The sequence below is a fragment of the Cyphomyrmex costatus genome, unplaced genomic scaffold, assembly GCF_001594065.2.
Source record: "Cyphomyrmex costatus isolate MS0001 unplaced genomic scaffold, Ccosl1.0 scaffold143, whole genome shotgun sequence".
In the NCBI taxonomy this organism is placed as follows: Eukaryota; Metazoa; Arthropoda; class Insecta; order Hymenoptera; family Formicidae; genus Cyphomyrmex; species Cyphomyrmex costatus.
This window is the reverse complement of record NW_017275424.1, coordinates 13,136-35,244: the sequence shown is the minus strand read 5'-3', so window position 1 is coordinate 35,244 and position 22,109 is coordinate 13,136. Positions and strand designations below refer to the sequence as shown.

General features: G+C 30.8%; 1 protein-coding gene across 1 annotated transcript in view; it reads left to right on the top strand.

The window, feature by feature from the left end:
• Positions 1-13,617, top strand: part of Cadps (calcium-dependent secretion activator 1) — a 33,996-nt gene extending 20,379 nt beyond the window's left edge. Inside the window, exons 7-14 of the mRNA XM_018551702.1 lie at positions 4,712-4,957; positions 7,127-7,427; positions 9,029-9,185; positions 9,331-9,782; positions 10,497-10,655; positions 10,768-10,884; positions 12,812-13,050; positions 13,413-13,617. Of these exons, the coding sequence (XP_018407204.1) occupies positions 4,712-4,957; positions 7,127-7,427; positions 9,029-9,185; positions 9,331-9,782; positions 10,497-10,655; positions 10,768-10,884; positions 12,812-13,050; positions 13,413-13,617 (1,876 nt within the window). The remainder of the gene's footprint in view (positions 1-4,711; positions 4,958-7,126; positions 7,428-9,028; positions 9,186-9,330; positions 9,783-10,496; positions 10,656-10,767; positions 10,885-12,811; positions 13,051-13,412) is intronic.
• The last annotated feature ends 8,492 nt before the right edge of the window (positions 13,618-22,109 follow it).

The following is a 22,109-nucleotide window of genomic DNA, read 5'->3' as shown; positions in this document are numbered from 1 at the left end:
ACAGTTACCAAAAAAAGAAAGTAACGCAGTTACCAGTAAAGTTACCAAAAAAGTAACTTGTAACTGTAACTTCGTTACAAGTAACGAGTTACTTCCATTCCCTGTATTTAACCATTCTTTATTCATGAATAAATATATAAATATATAAGATGTTTTATAGAGCATAACTTTAGGAGTAAATATACAGGGTGTGTTTGAAAAGTAATGAAAAATTTTATCGCACAAGGATAGAATGAACTAAACTGAGGAGAAAAGTTTTCTACCATTTTACAATTTTCGCAATAGTTAACGAGATCAGGAGACACGGTAGTATCTCCTGCCATGTTCAAAAAACTACTACTTAATTTAAATTAAAAGATTAATAAAAGACACTACAAGTCTCTTATCCTGAGCCACCAAAGTCCATTTTTGGGGGTTCATAACTACTAAAATATAAAAAATTTTAAATCACACGTAATATATCCTGAAATGCGGCATCGCCACGAGTAATTTGTACTAAAAAAATTTTAAATTGGTCAAGCCGTTCTGGACATACAAGCGGTCGAAAAGTGATGATTTTTATGAGAAATGAAGTAACGTCTTTTCCTTCTCTTCCTTATTCTCTATCCGCGTCATGTGCGCCTCTCTCCTCTCATCTTTCACTCACACCTCCACCAACTTTGATCCACCACACCCCCTCTCCCTCCCTCCCTCCTCTTCCTATCACCCATCCCCACCACCCTTCTCTTTCACCAAATTTCACTTTCGTTATATAATATTTTTTAAAATCAATATAAAAATATAAATAGAGCCAATTTAATCTAACAAATTATTTTAATTCATATATTAATACAATAATACAAATTCAGACTTTTTGACACCGATCGGGTCATTTTCGATGATACAATAATATTCATTAAAATTAAATTATCGTTATACAATTTTCATAATATTAAAAAATCAAAGATAAAGAAAGCTTTCTTTAGCAATGATACGTGTTTTTGACAGCTGCAAAGTATCTCATTTTATTACACCTAACAGATTTTATAACATATTGACGCAGAATTACTTATATACATGGATTTATCACAATTTTTATTTTATTTTTGACAAGGATCAAAGATAAAAAACACATATTAATGCCAACGTTCAAAATGTATACACGGAATCTTTGATTTTTTAAAAGAAACATATTTAACTTGAAAACAAAGTCAGACAGACTCAATATAATGTTTATATAAATTTTTTGTGTCCTGAATTCTTCTAACTTTAATGGAACATTTTGTATTATATGTTTATTCGTTATTTGGTTATTTGTTAATGATAAAAAGTTTGTTTATAATTAGAGTTATTCTCTCTTTGATACTATTTTAAATTATAATGGTTAAAAATTTGGTTTGTATTGGTTAAAATTTCGATTAGGAGACCAAGCTCCAATGACCTTGACATATGTTGTCAAGTAATCTGTTTTCTGTTCCTGCACTAGACTGCACCAGAACTTTCTTCCTCGTTTTCAACAAATATCAAACATATGCCTGTTTCATTTTAAGTTCCAATAATATACACTAATTCAGCCACAAAAAACAGACTTTAAGGTCATGACCCTTAGTGACCTCCAAGAAGCTTTAGCCGTCGCTCACCCTTTGTTAAAAAGTTATTAATAAAAAAGTTTCAAGAATATGTTATAAAGTGTATGCGTGAATACAGTAAGTTCCGTCCCCCCTGCGGGGGGGGGGGGGCTCCGTTACTGTTAAAAATAACCTAACCCATTTGTTGGTATGGAGTGACCTTTGTTTTGCGTAGAAAGTCGAAACCCATATGCAATAATACAATTATGGAAGTCGTGCGCCCCTATTATCCCTACCTACAGCAAAAATAAGGCGTCAATTTTGAAACTTTTTTGTTAATAACTTTTTAACTGAAGGGCGAGCGACGGTTAAAACTTGTTGGAAGTCACTCCAACACAGGGTCATAATCTTGACAACATATATCAAGATCAAGATCATTGGAGCTTGGTTCCCTAATTGAAACTTTTACTAAAAATTTTTTAAGTGTATGTGTGCGTGCGCGTGTGAAAACAAATATTTTTTATTATTTAGTTTTCATCGAATGAGGAATAGAAATTGATTTCTTATTTGATTTATTACACACACAAAAGATAAAATTATTTTATTTATTTACTCTACAAATTCTAAGTAATGGAAAAGATTAATTTATAATAATACTTTTGTGCGAATACTACTTTAGCAATTTAAATTAAAACTTTTTGTTTGATATTCTTATTGTTAGTTTTTGTTCCTATTTCACATTGTTATAATGCATAAGTGTATTTTTGTATCTCATAAATGCATACATATATAGGGGGCATTCCACGCCAAATCGGCCACTCAAAAACTTTTGGATTTTTGATTTGGCTGAAATTTTGATATATTATAGTACCCATCGCAAGAAGCTACCATGATTTTTTTTTGAATTTTTTTATGAACATAGTCATGAGATATGAATTTTTTTAAAAACTCGCATTTTTCAAAATTCGCAATTTTCAAATGCCTATAACTTTGCGAAAAATAAAACGTTTTTTTTTTTTTAAATTGTGTATTTTTTTCTCTAGTTTTCAAAAAAAATATCAAGAAAAGTTTCAAAATTGTTTTTTAATTTTTTTTTAATTTATTGTAAAAAATTATTAATTTTTTAAAGTATGACACGTTTAATTTTTTTTTTTTTAAATTCTCATAAAAACTTAGATTTATTTTATGATTTTTAAGACTAAAATTTGATCGTGGGAAAATTTTTCCTTCTATTTTTTTTTTAATTAATTTTTTTTTTAATTTTGCATATTTTACACGATAAAATAATATATAAGGTATAAACTCGTGACTTTTTCATTTCCTAAAATTTTCGGTTCATTTTTAATATAATAACTTATTTTTTTATTAATAATAAGAATAGTAAGGCTAATGAGAGCTATTCGCTGTAATTAGTGCGATCATATATAAGATATGTTAAAGTGTGAATATTATATACTACGTATGTAGTTCCCCCCTTTTGCGCGCCGAACATCCGTCGAACTTAAAACGCAAATCTAATTAACTACCGTAGTAATATCACAATTTTTGATGCTTATAGCATCTAAAATTGGATCTTAATAATATGTTGAAAGACATATCAAATTCTTAAATTATAATATTAAAGTGGAAATAAATTTAAATCTATGAAAAATAAGAATTGTGAAGAATATCACGAGTTGGCGTTTCGTCCCGGTTTCCACTAGACTCATCAGTAAGGTAATGTAGTGGGAGCCTACCTTAGACGCCTGGGAGAGATGTTAGAAAGAAGTTCTATATAAACAGACAATCATGTAATTCGGCACTTGCGAGAATTGGCACGATTAACGTATTCTTAATCAATTCAATTAATTTGATATTAGCATCAAAAATTGTGATATTACTACGGTAGTTCATTAAATTTGCGTTTTAAGATCGACGGATGTTCGGCGCGCAAAAGGGGGGGAATTACATACGTAGTATATAATATTCACACTTAACATATCTTATATATGATCGCACTAATTACAGCGAATAGCTTCTCATTAGCCTTACTATTCTTATTATTTGAAATTTTCGAGTCTTCTTTAATTGATATTGTTATTTTTTTATATTTACCTATTTAAAAAAAAAGTGTTTCCGTGATTAATATTACTTTTATACTAAAATTATCGTTTTCTTATTATGAATTTTTTTTACAATATAGTTTTTCATTTTTATAAATTATTATTATTGTCCCCCCAATCTTATTTGTAACAGTACGGCTATACTTCTGCATGCAAGAATTAAGCTTGCATGTACAATTACTAAAGTAATTGTAATTGTACATGCAAGCTTAATTCTTGCATGCAGAAGTGTAGCCGTACTCTTACAAATAAGATTGGAAATAATAACAATTTATAAAAATGAAAAATTGTATTGTAAAAAAATTCATAATAAGAAAACGATAATTTTAATATAAAAGTAATATCAATCACGGAAACACTTTTTTTTAAATAGGTAAATATAAAAAAATAAGTTATTACATTGAAAATGAACCGAAAATTTTAGAAAAAGAAAAAGTCACGAATTTATACCTATATATTATTTTATCGTGTAAAATAATGCAAAATTAAAAAAAAAATTAATTCGAAAAAAAATAGAAGGAAAAATTTGCCCACGGTCAAATTAGTCTTAAAAATCATCAAATAAATCTAAGTTTTTATGAGAATTTTTAAAAAAAAATTAAACGTGTCATACTTTAAAAAATTAATAATTTTTTTACATTAAATTAAAAAAAAATTAAAAAACAATTTTAAAACTTTTCTTGATATTTTTTTTTGAAAACTAGAGAAAAAAACACACAATTTAAAAAAAAAAAACGTTTTATTTGGATTATTTTTCGCAAAGTTATAGAGGCATTTAAAAATTGCGAATTTTTAAAAAAATTCATATCATGACTATGTTCATAAAAAAATTCAAAAAAAATCATAGTAGCTTCTTGCGATGGGTACTATAATATATCAAAATTTCAGCCAAATCAAAAGTCCAAAAGTTTTTGAGTGGCCGATTTGGCGTGAAATGCCCCATAGATATATATGGTTTACGAAACATTGAAAAGATTAGAAAGTTAGAAAGTATTAGTGTGATTATTTTTTGTTTTACCTTTGTTTACGATGTCGATTTCAGCATATACTTTCTGATGGTAGGTACGGCGTGCGCGGATGCTTTCGACATCTCTGTTACCTTCATGATCTGTTGGATAGAATTGATCGCGGGATTATGATAGATCCGACATTGATACACTATGGTTTTGCTTTCTGTGCTACTCATGTTTACGGTAACACAACATCTGCCGATGGCGTGGGCTCGATTACTCATGAAGAAAAAGATAAATTTCAGGAGATTAAGGAACGACTGAGACAGATTCTCGAAAATCAAATCACCAACTTTAGGTAAGCAATTCTAATTTTCTTTGAACTGTGCGATGTAAAAAATAACTATTACACAATTATATGTTCAATATGTTCAATATATTTAGTTTTGAAAATTAATTTTTTATGATATCACTTCTTTATTTTAAAAGTGATGCAATTAAAAAAATTAAATAATTTTAAATGAAAGTGGACTGATGAGATTAACCACACATTAGTGAAAAATGCCATATTCTCGGAATTTGCAATATAGCTTCAAAAAGTCGGAGTAATAACGAATTTATCGGCGCACAGTTAGCTTGAACTGGAAATTGTTTAAATTCACAAGAAATATTAGATACGAGGAACCACCTCAACTGAATGTATGACATTTTTCACTCACATGTGTTTAAAAAAATTTTTCAAAAGAGGAAAATTATTTTTTAACTTCATAAAAAATTGTTGACTAATCAATTAACATCAATTTAAAAAGTTATATTCTTAACATAATCAAATGTTTTTTTTTTTTTAAGTTTCCACAGATACTTTCGATACAAAAGCTATGCGTTTTACGGATTATCTCCATATCCAAATCCATTATTAGTATGTCAATATGAATATTGTGTGATGAAAAATTTTTTCTTGAATTGTAATAAATAACGCGAAAGCGAGAGCGTGGCATAAATAGCGCACTGGTCTGCTGTGTTAGAGATCCCAGGTTTAAATTCCGAAAGAACCAAAATATACGTTGCTCGTGTCTCCTCTCGGAAGGAATGGTAACCTACCGAGAATATCTTTGCCAAGAGAACTTTTCGAATAAAATTTCATCGTTCGGAATCGACATTGAACTATAGATTCTATATGACTTTGCACATATGTATATGCATGCGCATCACAGGTATATGACAGAAGTCACCGCACTCGGTGTCACGAGCAACAGGACTGAGAAAAAGAAATGAATAATGAGATTAAATATTACTGAAGTCGTAATGAATAATGATGAAATATTATTAAATTTTATATTGAAATTTATATTAATTGACCAACTTTCATAATTTCTCATTAAGATTTCATTACAATTCATTAAAATTTTATTGAGATTTTATTACAATTTGTTAAATAATATTTTATAAATAACTCAATACAAAATATTGTTAAGGTAATTTGTGAGAAGATATTACATTTAGATTTAAGTCTTTAAATTAAGTCATTTAAGTCTTTACATTTAAGCTATAAAAACGTATCAAGATAAAATATAATTGAGGAAATATGAAAGAAAGTAATTTAAACAGTATGTTGAACGTATTTTTATTCGTTTAAATAATATTTTATTAACTTCAAATATTTCGAATGATATAAAATATCCAAAATTTTAATCCCTAAAATCATTTTAATAACAATATTAAATAGAAAAAATTGTGTTTTGTACTTACTGTCATCTTTCCTGTAAGTGTAAGAGGAATATGCAATTGCAGCTTTTACGCATATAAGAATATTAGAAATTTTAATCTGTATCAGCCACATGACTGCCAGAAAACATTGATCGAAACTATATATCATTTGTTTGATTGTGCGCCGCCAACCGTGTGCAGTATCTCAACAAAAAGTTATTTGTGCTGAATTTTCAACAATATTTCAATGATTTTGATTTCTCATTACAACGATTTCATTGTTGATTTCAACAATTTCAAAGATTTTTTTCAACTGGAGTGAACATTGCGTAAACCTCAATATCAAACTGTTTCTCGTCTTCTTGATTAAGTGAACTGCAGTATTTACAAAACGTTGACATTCTAACAATGAATCCAAATACAGAAATAACTCCTGAACGCATAGCTTCTGTATGATCAAATGTTATTTTTTGTTTTATAACTAAGTAAACAAATGTTTTTAAGTTATATGTTTTTAGTTGTGATGATTTTGACGACTCTTTTTTTTTTTAAATCATCCTTTTTGAATTACGATATTTTGATGAAATTATATTAATTCACTTTTGATGATTTGTAGGGTGTTTGTAATTTAATTCATTTATGAGATTCATTTATTTATATTAATATTAATTTATTCATAATTTGAAAATGATTATATTATAGTCATCACAATAAAAATTTCTTAAAATTTGACTAATCGACTTTTTCACAAATATAATTTCTCAAAGATTACTTTTTATCTGTTATTTTAAATGTTATTAACTGTCCTTTCTCGCAATAGGTACAGTTTTCCATTTGGGCGTCCGGAAGGCGCGTTAAAAGCGACTCTATCTCTTTTGGAACGCGTTCTCATGAAGGATAGTGTGACACCCGTGCCACAGGAGGAAGTGAAAGCTCTCATAAAGAACTGCTTAGAAACGGCGGCATTGGTAAATTACACAAAATTATCCGCCGAAGCTAAGATCGAGGACGATCTTAGCGGTGAAGTGTGTGTGCCTCCTAGCAAGAAGCTGGAGGATCTCATACATCTTGCTGAGCTGTGCGTCGATTTACTACAGCAAAATGAAGAACATTATTCGGAGGTATTAGTTGAGTTTTTAGAACTGAATGTCGATTCTCGGGGCTCTCGAGAGAGAGGGTCAGCATGCCTTGAATGTATGGACCGTGGTAAGGGTCCGCTACCTCCTCAGAAGACAAACGCGCATCCGCTATTCATTTTCTCTTGCCGCCGTGGTAGACAATTGGATCGTGTAGATAATTTCATAAAGAGCTTCTATTACCACATCGAAAGTCGCTTTCACGTAGAATAATCGTTAAATTAAGATATCTTTTTGCAATTTTGCAACTAAGAGACGTTCACTCTCTATATAGAGAAAGACACGAGCAACTTCATTTTTTAAAGTTAACGTTTTCAAATTGCATGCTCCATATGTATACATCATGAAACCCGTCATAAAACAGTAAGTAAAGGATAAATACATCAAAGATCAAACGTTCCATGTACATACACTTACTTTTGTGTCATACATATAATATAAAGTAACTTAACTATAGTATATTTTTTTGAAAATCTAGAAATCATTTTTTAATTATTGGGAGTACAAATTAGTTTGGTCCGTTTTCCAAAAGATGATCGCCTCCAAAGACGAGTCATTTTTTCGAGATGGAATTCGAAAATTGCCTGAGAGATAGGAAAAAGTAGTAACCAGCGATGGACAATACTTCAATTAATCTGTTCATTCATTTTGTTTTGAAATAAATGCATTTTTGAACACAAAAAATGGACCGAACTAATTTATACACATAATATTATATAATTATAAATTAAATAGGATGTCCAGTAATGCTTGAATGACCTTAAATCCTGGAATTGTCCTAGAATTTAATCTAATCTGGAAAACTCTTGAAAAATACCTACAATTTCAAGTGATTGTGCCCTAGAATTTCTATAATTCTTTCATTAAAAAATATTGAATCATGAAAAGAGAGAAGTAAAAATTATTTTTCGCGCATGCGTAAAAATTATGTCGGAGTAATTATTTAGAATTGAGTTTTACAATGACTTTGATCTTGATATATGTATATGTTATCAAGGTCATCACCCTGAATAACCTGCAACAGGTTTTAGCCATCGGTTGTTATTTATCAAAACATTATTACCCAAACATATTTGAAAAACAATGTCTTATTTTTGTCACATAAAACATTAAGAACTACTTTACACCTTTTTCTACTTACGTAATGACTTTCCACGCAGCGCGAGATCCACTCTACATTTCTCCCTGTTAGTGTAACAATAAAATAATTTATTACTGTGTTTATCCTAGCACTCCATATGCTGCTGTATTTAGTTTAACTTTAATTTCACTTTCACTTTTTCTACCAGATATCTTTCACAAATGAGAAATGTCTCATTCGGTTGCGATATCTCTCTCAATGTTTCGTTCAAATCAATAATTACATCTTTTGCAATCTTAGATGCAAGAAACGCTTTTTGCTTAGCATCACGAGTTTTACGACCATTCTGACGTACATTATGAAGTAGAAGTAGTGTCTTCTGAGTACTCGAGGGCCCCGTGCTCAGGGTGGCGTCCCCATCACCCCGAGCTAGAGGAAATATGCCCACCGTATATGTGCGATGTCCAATATTTTCACGATCCCCTCCTACTACACTGAACCGCAGGCGTTCGCCTGGTTTAGCGATCTTATGGTGGAGCATGCCGAGATCTTCTGGTCGCTGTTTGCCGTCGATATGGATAAAGTACTGGCAGAGCAACCACCAGACACATGGGATAGCTTTCCGCTGTTCCAGATAATGAATGATTATCTTAAAACTGACGGTGAGTTTTTAATTTTAGTAATTATCCAAGATTATGACTGATAGGATTTAACTTGATATATCTTCTCTTATCTTAAATATCAGAAATGTGTTTTAACATTAGATCTAAGTTCTATAGATGATCATAAAATTTAATTTGAACTTAGACAATTTGAAGAATGGAAGATTCCATCAGCATCTACGCGACACGTTCGCGCCATTGGTAGTACGTTACGTTGATCTTATGGAAACGTCGATCGCTCAGTCGATTCATAAAGGCTTCGAGAAAGAACGATGGGAGATTAAGGGAAACGGGTGCGCCACATCAGAGGATCTTTTCTGGAAGTTGGATGCGTTGCAATCATTCATCGGCGGGTTACACTGGCCTGATCAAGAGTTTAGACAACATCTTGAGCAGAGACTAAAACTAATGGCATGCGACATGGTAGAGTCGTGCATTCAAAGGACTGACGCGGCCTTCCAACAATGGCTTAAAAAAGGCGTGACTTTCATCTCTACAGATTATATCATACCATCGGAAATGTGTGCTATGGTGAACGTTATTTTGGACGCCAAGAATCAGAGTTTTAAGCTTTGTACTGTCGATGGTGTTGATGTGGTAAGCTTATTCAGTAACTAATTTTTCGGAAAATCGTAGAATGTAAATGTAGTCGTAAAACTGTAAATGTAATATTTTTTAACACAGAATAATTTTAATGTAAATATATAACGTAGTAAAATTCCTAAAAGTTTGATTTAATCGAATTTAATTAATATTATATATTAATAATAATTAATATTTTACTTTGTATTCTCATTTATACTTATTGAATATGTAGTTATTTTATTTTTAAGATGTACTCTAATGTAAGAATTACACATAGAAAGCGTGTGTTGCTAATACGAATATATATTACAGAGGAGTTTAATAGTACATTGTGTAACAGTGGGGGATAGTTGTTTATAGCGCGGGATGAGCGCGAGCGAAGCGAGTGCGTACGCGCGCCCGTGCCGACCTATAAACAAATATGCCCCACTCACTACACATAGAATTTTTCATTACAAGTGCTCGTCGTAATGTGCCTATACCAAAACGTTTTTGCGCAGAAGAGTGGGGTTAGAGAAATAACTCAATGGCTTGAGGTATTGGCTATTTCCCGCACGCAAAAGCATTGAGGTATAGGGCACATTACGTGCATGCGTAATGAAAAGAATATTATTGATGTTAATAAAAAAATATTGGTAAAACAATTTTTCTACATTAAATAACAATAATATTGCTCAGCAGGTAATATTATTTTTATATTATTATTAATATCCGTATGATTTCTAGCATCAATATCATTCCAAGATTGATGACATGATTGAAAAGACATCAGCAGGAATGAACCAAGGAATGATTAATAAGCTCATAACGGTATTGGAAGCAACACTCTCCAAGTTGTCTCGTTACGATGAGGGTTCACTTATTGGTTCCATTCTCAGTCTTACGGTACTCGCTTTGCTCAATAATAAATAATAATAAATAACAAGATATCACAAGTGCGATAATATAAAAAAATTATTAAAATATTTTGATCGATATCTTATGATTTGTTTTTTAGAAGGTATCAGGAAGCGGGAAGGAAATGGGACAAGCTTATGTAAATTTTATGAGAAATTGCATAGATCAAATTCGCAGCAAAGTCCTTGATGAATTGTGGATTTTGACCTTCTTCGAGGTAAGTGTTACTCTTTACATATAGCAAGCAAAGGAATCTGTAATTATATTATAATTGAAGGATTTTTCATAAAAATTATAAATAAGTCAAATAGTCAAGTTTTTGGGAAACAAAAAGTTTTTAATCTTAAAGAAATGCTGAAATGATGGCGAAACTTGATCGATGTTGATGGTACAGACAATTTTAATTTGAAATTAAAAATTTAATTTAAATTCCAAATTAAAAATGTCGATAATGGTGACATCATTCATTTCATATTATCGTTCACACATCTTATATTACCGTTCTGTCTCACTAAAACATATCAGTTCTTATCTAATATATTACAACGCGATCTCTTGCAAGATCAGACATCTATTGCTAGACAATTTTTACTTTGTTTATTCTGAGTTTTTGCTAAGCATACCCAAGTAGTCAATATCGTGTATTACAATTTGTGTGCTACATACTATTATGTTGGCAGAAATCTGACAATAGCCAAGCATAATCATCATATACTGGCAAATGTCATATATTGTCGGAAATCGAATTTACCTGCTTACATAGCATGACGATGAAAATATGACAAAAATCAAGTATGTGCTATTTTCTCAAAAAGTACCAATAAAAACAATAGAAACACGATATTTAAATGTCGTTATATCGGATCATAAATTTTCCGTTCCTTCTTCTTCGTTTGATTGATCCTGGTCCCTGTGAATGGGGTAAACTTAGCCAATCGTATCCGAGATCTCTCCAATCTTCCATAAACAGTTTCCATAAAAGAGCATGCGCTGCAATCAAAAATTAAACTCATCCCCCTCCTTCATTCCAAGCAACTGAGAAGCTGAGAGAGAAATAAGGATGAAGAATTCAAATTGGTATGTTCATAGTTTAAAAAAAAGAAGAGAAACAACACAGTTTCACTGGAGGATCTCAGCACCGGAAAAATGTCAATGGGATACACAGGTGGAAAATCTTGAAATATTTACATAAATAAAGGACCAAATTTGTTGCGAGTGTAGGGACAATAAAATGATTGGCATCTTATCTATCGTATATATGTAGTATTGTACAATCTATCGTATATACAGGGTGTCGTTAAATCACCTAACAAGATGCAGATAGAGTAGATCGAATTGAGTTGAAAAATCTTATACCATTTTGCAGTTTATGCAATATTTAACGAGATATTAGACTTTAAAGATAGCTGAATAAACGCGTTTGTCCGGCCTACTACTGCCAAACGTGTATGCCCCTCAATCGCTCTCAAGCGTGCCGTCCGGTTTAGAGGCTCGCAGCGGTGTGCGCGGCACGAGGCGTTTCCCACTCTCCGCGCGCCAAGCTAACAATGACGGAATTGTCAATAGTAGGCCGGACAAACGCGTTTATTCGGCTATCTTTAAGATTTAATATCTCGTTAAATATTACGTAAACTTCAAAATGATATAAGACTTTTTGACTCAATTCGGTCTACTCTACCTGCTCTTAATAGGTGATTTAATTGATTAATAAGACTCTGTATATATCATTGTATATAGCGGTATAGCAAATACCTATAGCGGTATAACAAATACCTATATCTTTGCAATAAAAATTATTGATTTAATGCTCATATAGCACGGAACAAGTTTTCAGAAATGTCTCGGAAGTATTTCAACTGAAAAGTGAAGTTTTTCATAAAAGTTGCGAAATACATCTGTAACATTTTTGTAGACAATTCTGGAATAGCAAAGTGCAATTCTTGTATCTGAAAACATTGTTCACGATATGACATTACTGATAAAATGTAATTTAACGCCATAATTTAGGTTTTTTGAAAAATTAACTTATTTAGTTTTTGTAGGAAATCCTTCAATTGTATATTTAGAGAGAAATTGGAACAGTTTTGACACGTTTGTATTATATTATTGGAGATTTCATCGAATTACTTTGATTTAAACTGTAGCAATGGTACACTGCGCAAATACAAATGCTATGTAACTGGTTGTCTGAAAGACTTGATCACAGCCTGCATTTGTATCAATGTACCTGCCTAGCTCATATTGTGAAGAAGATCTACTCGGACTTTGAGCTCCAAGGTGTTATGGAGGAAAAACTCAATACGAAGACATATCAGACTATAGACAAGAGGATGAAAACGGAAGAAGCAACTTGTGCCTTAACCATGAGCGCTCAGAACGAAGAGTAAGTCCTTTAATTTTTAATCATGTAATTAATGTTAATAATTTTTAACATTTTTGACCTGGGAGGTATATTAAATTTAATTTATAATTTTTAACATTAATTACATGACGAAAGAGGTGCGCAACTGGAGAGTATTAAGAAATATATATTTTGTGAAAATAGATAATTCTCTTCTTTAGCTATAAATTTTTATTTATCCTTCTAAAATATAAACTTACAAAAATTAGAATTTACAATCCTACTCTCGTTGTCAGTTGTATTTAATTTTTGCTAATTAAAATAACGAAATTTTTAATGAACAGATGAAAGTATTTTATTTTGCTATAACTAGACAAGTTAATTGAGTTTTTCTTATATTACAGAGGGCTTTCAGAGAATGGCAATGACGACGAGGTGGAGAGACCTAAGACAAAAGTGACGATCGTTGAGACGATAACAGAAGACGCAAATTACGTGGCCAATTTGAGCAACGTTACATCGAACGTTGTTGGCAAAGTCGGTAGTATGTTTGGCAAGGGCATCGGTGGTCTTTCTACGAAATTCGGCTCAGCCAGCAATTGGTTCTAGTTATTGTTTCTAGCACTCTGCCAGTAAACCTTACATTCGATTAGTACGCTCCTTCGTCTAAATAAGGGAATGTGAACAGGGAGGCTTCTAACGGCGTAGGCAGTACCCTATAGGTACTAGAGTTTTGTCCATATAAACGAATGATACGATTAAACGATGCAATCGATCGGATCAGTTTGGCTTTTATCGTTTAGCAGATTTCTCTTCAAGAGAGAGGGTTCCAACCGTTCACCGCGACGTTCAATGCGCGGAGCTACAAAATTGCTTACTGACTAATCATGATTAAGAAACTAATTGTTAATATATTTACTTAGTCATAACTTTCGAATTTGAGATAACAGTACATATTAGATGTAACAACACGCGCGTTGAGAATTATGCCAACTCGTTGTGGACCCGTTTTAATTAACCGATTATCGTTTATGTTTAATCTCAGGTAATAGCGAAAACATAGTCGAAATATATTCGGAAAGGCTGATTGTACGAGAATACGTACGATATAGAGTATAAACGCATAGATATCTAATCATATTACAAAGGTATATGTATATAAACATACATGCATATGCAACGTGTAATTATGAAATATTCATACAATATATTCTGTCGTGGTCTGCATGCGACAGGCTAACGTCGTTAATATATATTAGCTGAATTGTCAGAACGCAGAATGCAGATTTTCCTATCTAGTCTATGTACCGCGAGTTGTTTTTGTGGATTTAGTTATTGGGGGATAAGAGTACGAGCATGTATTTCGCGTAGGATGAAAACAATTCTCGGGTCGATTGCAACGTTACTTGGATATGAATCGCGATAATAATGAAAACGCGGAAAATCCCGGAACAGAAATGAAAAAGCAAAACGGAAGAAGAACCGTGATTGACAAAGCTGCTTACCGAATTAATTTTACAACCAACGTGGCAACGCTTTTTCAATGTTAGATATGACCACTATTATCTGCTGGACGACCATTCGCCTAAACTTGAACGGAAAATCTCTTGTATAAAAATTTATCACGAACGGAAAACATAAAACACGTCATTTTGATACAATATAAATTAAAATACATAAAGAGGAAAGTTCCATCGAGAAATATTTCTTTTTCAAGGAATTTAAAACCAAAATTTATTTCGTAAAAACTTTGAATTAGTTTTTATTGAAAATTTTATTGCAATTGAATCTCATTTTTGAGATACTAAAGTTGATTAATTATAAAACAAAGTTAAAATTAATTGACGGACAAATGAGAGTAAACACTGCGCAGTTACAGGTGCGCTCTACAATAATATATGTATATATAAATTATTACTTATATGATCGAATGAGACTGCGAAAAATTAATTATTTACAGTTTTTAATAGGTTATCAATATTAGTAAGATCGATATAAGATGCGTAAACAGCATCAATAATTGTTAAATTGTTAGACAATTTAATTCACTGTGATAGTTTTTATTAGTATTGCGTTTCAAGTCTGAAAAAATTTCAGCGCAATCGAAGACTTATATTCGTAGTATATAAATTCATACACAATTATTTAGAAGCACTCGTGATCCAGCTTAGACCACTATGACATTGTCTCATTCGGTTTCAAATTTAGCGGTCCAATAAAAATTGGTATTATATATATGACGTAAACTTCCACATTTGGACTAATTTTTAGCCATCTTCAGTAACTGACATACCAAATTAGCAATACATTTGTTCGCAACAGATCAATTCCTTGAACACAATAATTAATAGATGACGCTTCTTTACAATTCAAGTTAGAGGAGTGCGACTGATTTGTCGACTTAATGTAATCGAAAACCAATGTAATCGAGAATTTTTTAGTTCAAATAAAACACTGAAGAAGAATTTTCAGAAAATTAATATGTCAAAAATTAATATAATTGTCATTATAAATTACTTTATCAAACAAGATTCAACATTTATAATGTAGAAATTTACGTCATGTATGTAATAATTATTTAAATATACAGATATTATTATATTAGAGGCGTCGAGTGGCTCACCGCTCGATGCGATTGACTCGCGATCTGTAGACCCGAGTTCAATCCCACGTGCACCCAAACACGATTTTTCGCGTTTAATGAACCAAAAAATGGCTCCACCTGGTGATCAAAAAATCTATGATCATCAGATCATCAACGCCGTTCGGATTCGGCGTTAAACTGTAGGTCCTATACATCAGTAGTATACATATCATTAGATATTTGTCTCTAATATCTGACTGAGGTAGGATTCTGTAGATCAATCACTCGCAAATCCGAAAACAATTTGATTCGAGAAACGAATATAGGCCTCGGACAAAAGCAGAAGAGGTCTGTAGACGTCCTATGCTCCACATGAGGAGATAAAAGGGTCATCATCATATATTATTAGAGCGCACCTATAACCGCGCAGTATTTACTCTTATTTGCCCGTTAAATAATTTTAATTTTATTGAATATCGCTAGAGTCCATTATATTAGTAGTTATCTTGTATTATTAAACAAAGCTTTGGTATTTCTGAAATTTATTTAATAAAATACATATATTACAAATTTCGCATTTGTGTTCCTCTGCGTCTTAGATATTTTTTATGGTCCGAGGTACTTTGTAGAAAAATTGATATTATTCGTAGATATCGTAATATTCATAATGTTGAAGGTTGTGATTAGTAATAAATGAGTTTAACATATATTATAATAATTTATATGAATAATAGTCTCTCACACACAAATGGCAATAAATAATAAGTATTTCAATATTTAAGATTAAATATATTGCTATTTTATATGGTTTTTTCCGATGGTACTATAATTATAAAACACGCACGCAGAGAAATTTAAACAAAGTTGGGAATAAAAAGTTGTAATCGTAACTGTTACTTAAAAACTAAGGAATCATCATAATTTCTGTTACTTTTTCACTAACTTTCAATAACTTTTTAGAACCTTTTAGGCTTCCAGTTGTCTATATTGCTAATTGGACAATTTAACATACATAAAATCTATAGTGACATAAGGAAGAGCTAAGAGTTGGTTAAGTTGTACCGACAGTTAAATCATACTGTTATTGTAATTTCTAAACAAAACATTTTTTTGAAGGTGACAACACAACTGTGATGCTAGTAGTAACATTGCTATTTTGGTCTCTTCAGTACGTTTGTTAAAATTTTTGTTTAATCTCTCTTAAGGATTACGATATAGGCGACTTTCCTCTTTATATATATATATATATATATATATATATTATTAATCGTTATATTATCAAACTCTTTAAATTTCTTTAAATTTTTAAAAAATGTAACATTATCGTTTGTTATTGAAAAAATTGTAATGAGAGAGATCACAATATTACAAGTAATCCATTATTTTCAAACTATATATATTTATATATCTACATATGAGAATGCTAATTTGTGATCGAATGGTCACCATCAGAAGCAGTGAGCGTAATAGTACGTTATTTTTCATCTTTGTTATATTTATGTTAATTTACAGCTAACAATAAGTTATAACATGCATATAAATGTATAGTCAATATTAATATGTACTAGCGTATTTTGTCCGCGGTCTATAATATAAATCGCGATTCTTTATTTACAAGCGAAAAGTGAACGCGAGTAAGTGAGGAATTTTTGTAGCGAATTGCACTCAGTTTATTAACAGATAACGTCAAAATTCTTATTTATCTGAAGAGTTCGAGAAAAATTCTTTTTATATAAGAACTGTATGGGGATTATTAATATTCTGAGTAAAATTCTTCAGTATGCACCAAATGCACATATTATATATTTATTTAACATTTTTTCATTCTTAAAAGTAATTCTTAATATATGTGAATCTTTCTAAAATGGTTACGAATTTGGGAGCAGTTCTGATCGTACTTATTACAAATATTTATTGTCGAATGTTGCTATTGAGAGTGACTCTTAGAATCGATAACGAGTTATATCCGACATTGAAGTACCTTCAATTTACGTTGTAATCGCGACGGGAGGAATATATCTTCTTTAGCTTTATTTTTTCTCGTTATCGTCGTCAATAATACGTCGATATTACGAACGTCCTGTGAGAAAACAAGTGTTATGTATGTTTATATTGCAAGAAAGCCTTGTCTCTCAATTACGAGATGCATATATATTTTCAAAACCTCACGATATAACATGTATATCAATGGATATTTTTATTCAGCTTGATATATAAACTCTTGAAAGTGCATCAAACGCGAAAGTATAATAACGAAGCAGGATGAAAAATGTACATCCATGAAGAAATCCTTACACTATCTTGAGTTCCAGCAATCTTGTCCCTTAAGTTAATTTGTACATTTTTGCTTTTCAAATCAACGCGTAAGACAAATCTTAATAAAATCATACTCATATCAAGCTCTTTGAGCTTTCTCTGTCTACCTCAAATCCTAAAAAAACATGTCGCTATTTACGTAAAATAATAATCTTAAAACAGTGAATTATAAGAAGAATGAAAATGATATGATCAATTTAGCAAAGATAAAAGTTAATTCACAACCGAAACTTATATTTGGGATAAAATGTACAAATTTTTTTCACAGATTAGATTCGAGTAATTTATGTGATTTATATATACAGTATTGAAACTGTACAGCGGCTTTAAGATATGAAAACAAGTCGAAAATATCTAATGAATATATATCCGATGTTGAACAGTTTCGAAGTTGCGGAGTATTAAAGTATCAAAGCATTATAAATCGAAGTAAATGTTGGTTAATGTCCTTTATTCTGTGTTTTGATTCCTGAATCTTATTCTGATAGACTAGGGCTAGATTCGCGGAGACGCTATTAGCGCTATTTGTTTCATTTTATCTTCGTCGTCCATTAGACATGAGACAAGGACGTACCACACAAATGGCTCTAATAGCGCGCTGCCCGAATGCAGCCTTAGATCTTTCATTCGTTCTCAAAATAAGATTCAGAATAATATTATAAGTAGTGATACTTAATGCTATCGATATCATGCGTAAAACTTGAAATATTTTTCAAAAAGTTCAAAATAACTTACTAATTTATGCCAGAAAATGTGTCGAAATTAACGATGTGACGAATTTTTTCGTATCTTCGTAAAACATTAAATAGAATAACAAACATTAAGCAACATATGTATTATGAGATATCATTTTACTTCAATATCCTATAACTCCGGAACCGTTTGGAATCGAATATATGTTAATTAGATATTTCTTACTATTTTTTTTATATGCTGGAGCCGCTGTAGCAGTTTTAACACAGTATAATGCCTGTATACATATACATTATATACAGGGTGGTCCATTTCAATTCATCCAGTAAAAAAACATTTCAAAATCTTTTAAGACAAAAATGTTTCAGACAAAAGTTGTTCAGTTACAAAGGGTTGTTAATTTAAAAAATTATCTATTTTGCCTCCATACCTTTTTTTAAAGCAACTGTGTACTTTTTTTACTTCAATTGACTCATCTCGTTATTATATTCATAAAAGTATTAAGATATGAATAAAATAAAAATAGAGTTACGAGCTAAGTAAGGTCTTAATGTTGAATAATTAAAAATAATCAATGTTAACATGACGTCATTTTTTCATTTTTTAAATGAGATTCTGTCTTAGATTCAAAGTTACTTTCTATTTAAAACATCCGTTTGTAACACTTAGATTACAAGAGCGTATTAATTAATATATTTATTTACTCTAATTTATAATGGCTGATTTTTTAATTATCATGAATTTTGATTTTAATATTTAATTATAACGATGACAATTAATTTGAATCGTTAAAATTGTAATAATTGTTAATATTAAAAATGACACGATGTAGGTTGTAATTTGTAATCTTTTATAATAAACTTATTTGTTTTTAATTATTCAGTATTAAGATTTTGTTTTTCATTATTAAGATATGATTATCAAAAAATTAAAAATTTGTAAGATATTTAATATATTTCAATATTTACCAGAATAAAATTCAAAATATCTTGTAAACTATTGGCTTTTTGGTACCTTTAACTTTTGGTACCTCTAACTTAATATTTTTATTTGCAGAATAATTAAAAGAATCATATATTAAGTAAATAGTATATAATTCTACGTAAAAAGTTTTAAGTAGCCTTGAGAGATCTGATCTTAATTAGATATCTTCTCTAGTGCAAACAAAATTACCATTTTCTGTGCCTCTTGTAACTATAAGCAACTTTTGTCTAAAACATTTTTATTTTAAATTTAAGTATTTTGAAATACTCTAGTGTCTAGTGGACGAATTAAAATGGACTATCTTATGTGTATGCGCGCGTGTGTGTATATATATGTATACATATATATATACACATACATACATATATAATTCAAAGTGACCTTGACCTGACCTTAATAACGCTACTCATGATCAAAACAGTGGTATGTTATCTTTCTATTCAAACCATAAGGTATATATATGCCCAGTAAGGGCTACCGCACACGAAATTCTATAACAGTGACCATAAGACGTAAACTTAAGTCGATGAGCTAATCAGGATATTGCTTTAGGTTACGTAATCTAACGAAAATGGAAATAACAGTGAATTTATCCATAATCTCGCAATATAACGAGTTTCAACCGGTTGAAATTTGTCATATTGTGAATAATTGCAAAATTATGGATAAGTTTACTGTTAGTTTCCATTTCCGTTAGATTACGTAACCTAAAGTAATATTCTGATTATCTCATCAGCTTAAGTTTACGTCTTACGATCACTATTATGGAAGTTTGTGTGCTAATCAGCCAATCGAAATAGATCATGGCCTAATGCCGGACGTAACCCCGCAAAGTACGCAACAAATTGTTTTTATATTTTTAGCTAAAAATAAGATATAATAATACAAAGGTCAATTTATTGTCTTTGTTATTATAAATATCAATTTAAAAATTAATTTGCTAATAATTCGTTACTATTTTATCAAATTATAAATGCAAACTTGTTTAATAAGGTTCATATTCAGTGCGCTTTTATCTCTGAAATTCTGTAGTATGCGTAAACTGTAGCATGTAAAGCCCATTACAATTACGTAAGCGTAGTTGTAAATGATTGTAGTTGTACGAATTAAACCAATTACAGTCAAATACGAAAAAATGTTCGATTGTGATTAGTCAATTCTTACAACTGCAGCCACTTACAACTACGTTTACGCGATTGTAAAATGAGCTTTAGAGCGCTAACATCGTTGTAAGCGCACTGAATACGGGCCTAAATCTTTAATGTAAAAATATTTATTTGGCTTACTTTTTTTTATCAATTATCATCAAATGTAATATTTTTTTATAATAATACTACTATTTTTATTAATAACTGTTAAAATGAGCGATATTGTTTTTCAAAGTGATCGAATACTGGGATGTGTCCGGTCATTGGAATTTACCTTATAACTTTTGTTTGAAATCTAATTCGTATCTACCATAGTTTTCCAAAAATCTTAATGCATTATTTAAAATGAGACACCCTGTATGTATACATACACTATAAGCTAAAAATTCGAAAACTTTTTTAAAATTTGACAATGTGTTTTTAAATAGTATAGTTATTGAACCTAAAGAATTATACTGTTAAAATGCTTTTGCAACTATTTGAATAAATAATTATAGTCCCAAAAGATGTCAAATTTTAAATAGTATTTCTAAATTTTGGCCTGGAGTATACATATATAAAATTCAATATTTAGGACAAATATATACTATATCGAATTGTTTGTTTAATACCGATTTTTTACTATCTGATTAACGACGGACACATTTTTCACCCTACTTCGATGAGTAAGGAAATAAAAATTAAATGTACGAAAAGGAAGTGAAGAAACACTACAAAACGGTATTCACGTGAACGCGAGGAGAGGGATTTACCATTCGTTTGTATGTACTTTAGCGATGGCGAAACGGGAAGTAATCAATTTTTTATGGTACAATAAAATAACAGAAAGACAGTTCGCACAAGAACGCAGCGTGGAAATCCGACGGATTAAGAGGATTGTTCTATCATGCGCTCAATAACAAAAGAGATCATATTAAAAGATATTCAAATGACTTGAGAGCCTGTTTCAGCGCGTATGTATATGCGCACTAAAGATTCTCAAGTAGGAGATGCGGGAATTGAAGCTGCGACGGGATTGGTTAATGGCGTCGATAGAAAAATATGGCGAAATCAATGGCACAAACAATATTTTATTCCCATTCACAGAGTAAAACGTGGTATGTTTGTTTACACACACAAATATCACGAACATATGGAAAGCCGCCATATTTTTGCAAACGCTCGGAGTTTGCGTATCTCTTATTTGATGATCTCTAATTGCGCACGCGCACGGCAAAACAATTTTTAAAAACGATGTTATGCTTTTCATCGTTGATTTTCCAACTTGACAAAATATTTTTTTATGCGTGCATCGCACGTTTACAAAATAAGGCGACGAAAAGCGAGCTCCCTTATTCTCTCTCTCTCTCTCTCTCTCTCTCTCTCTCTCTCTCTCT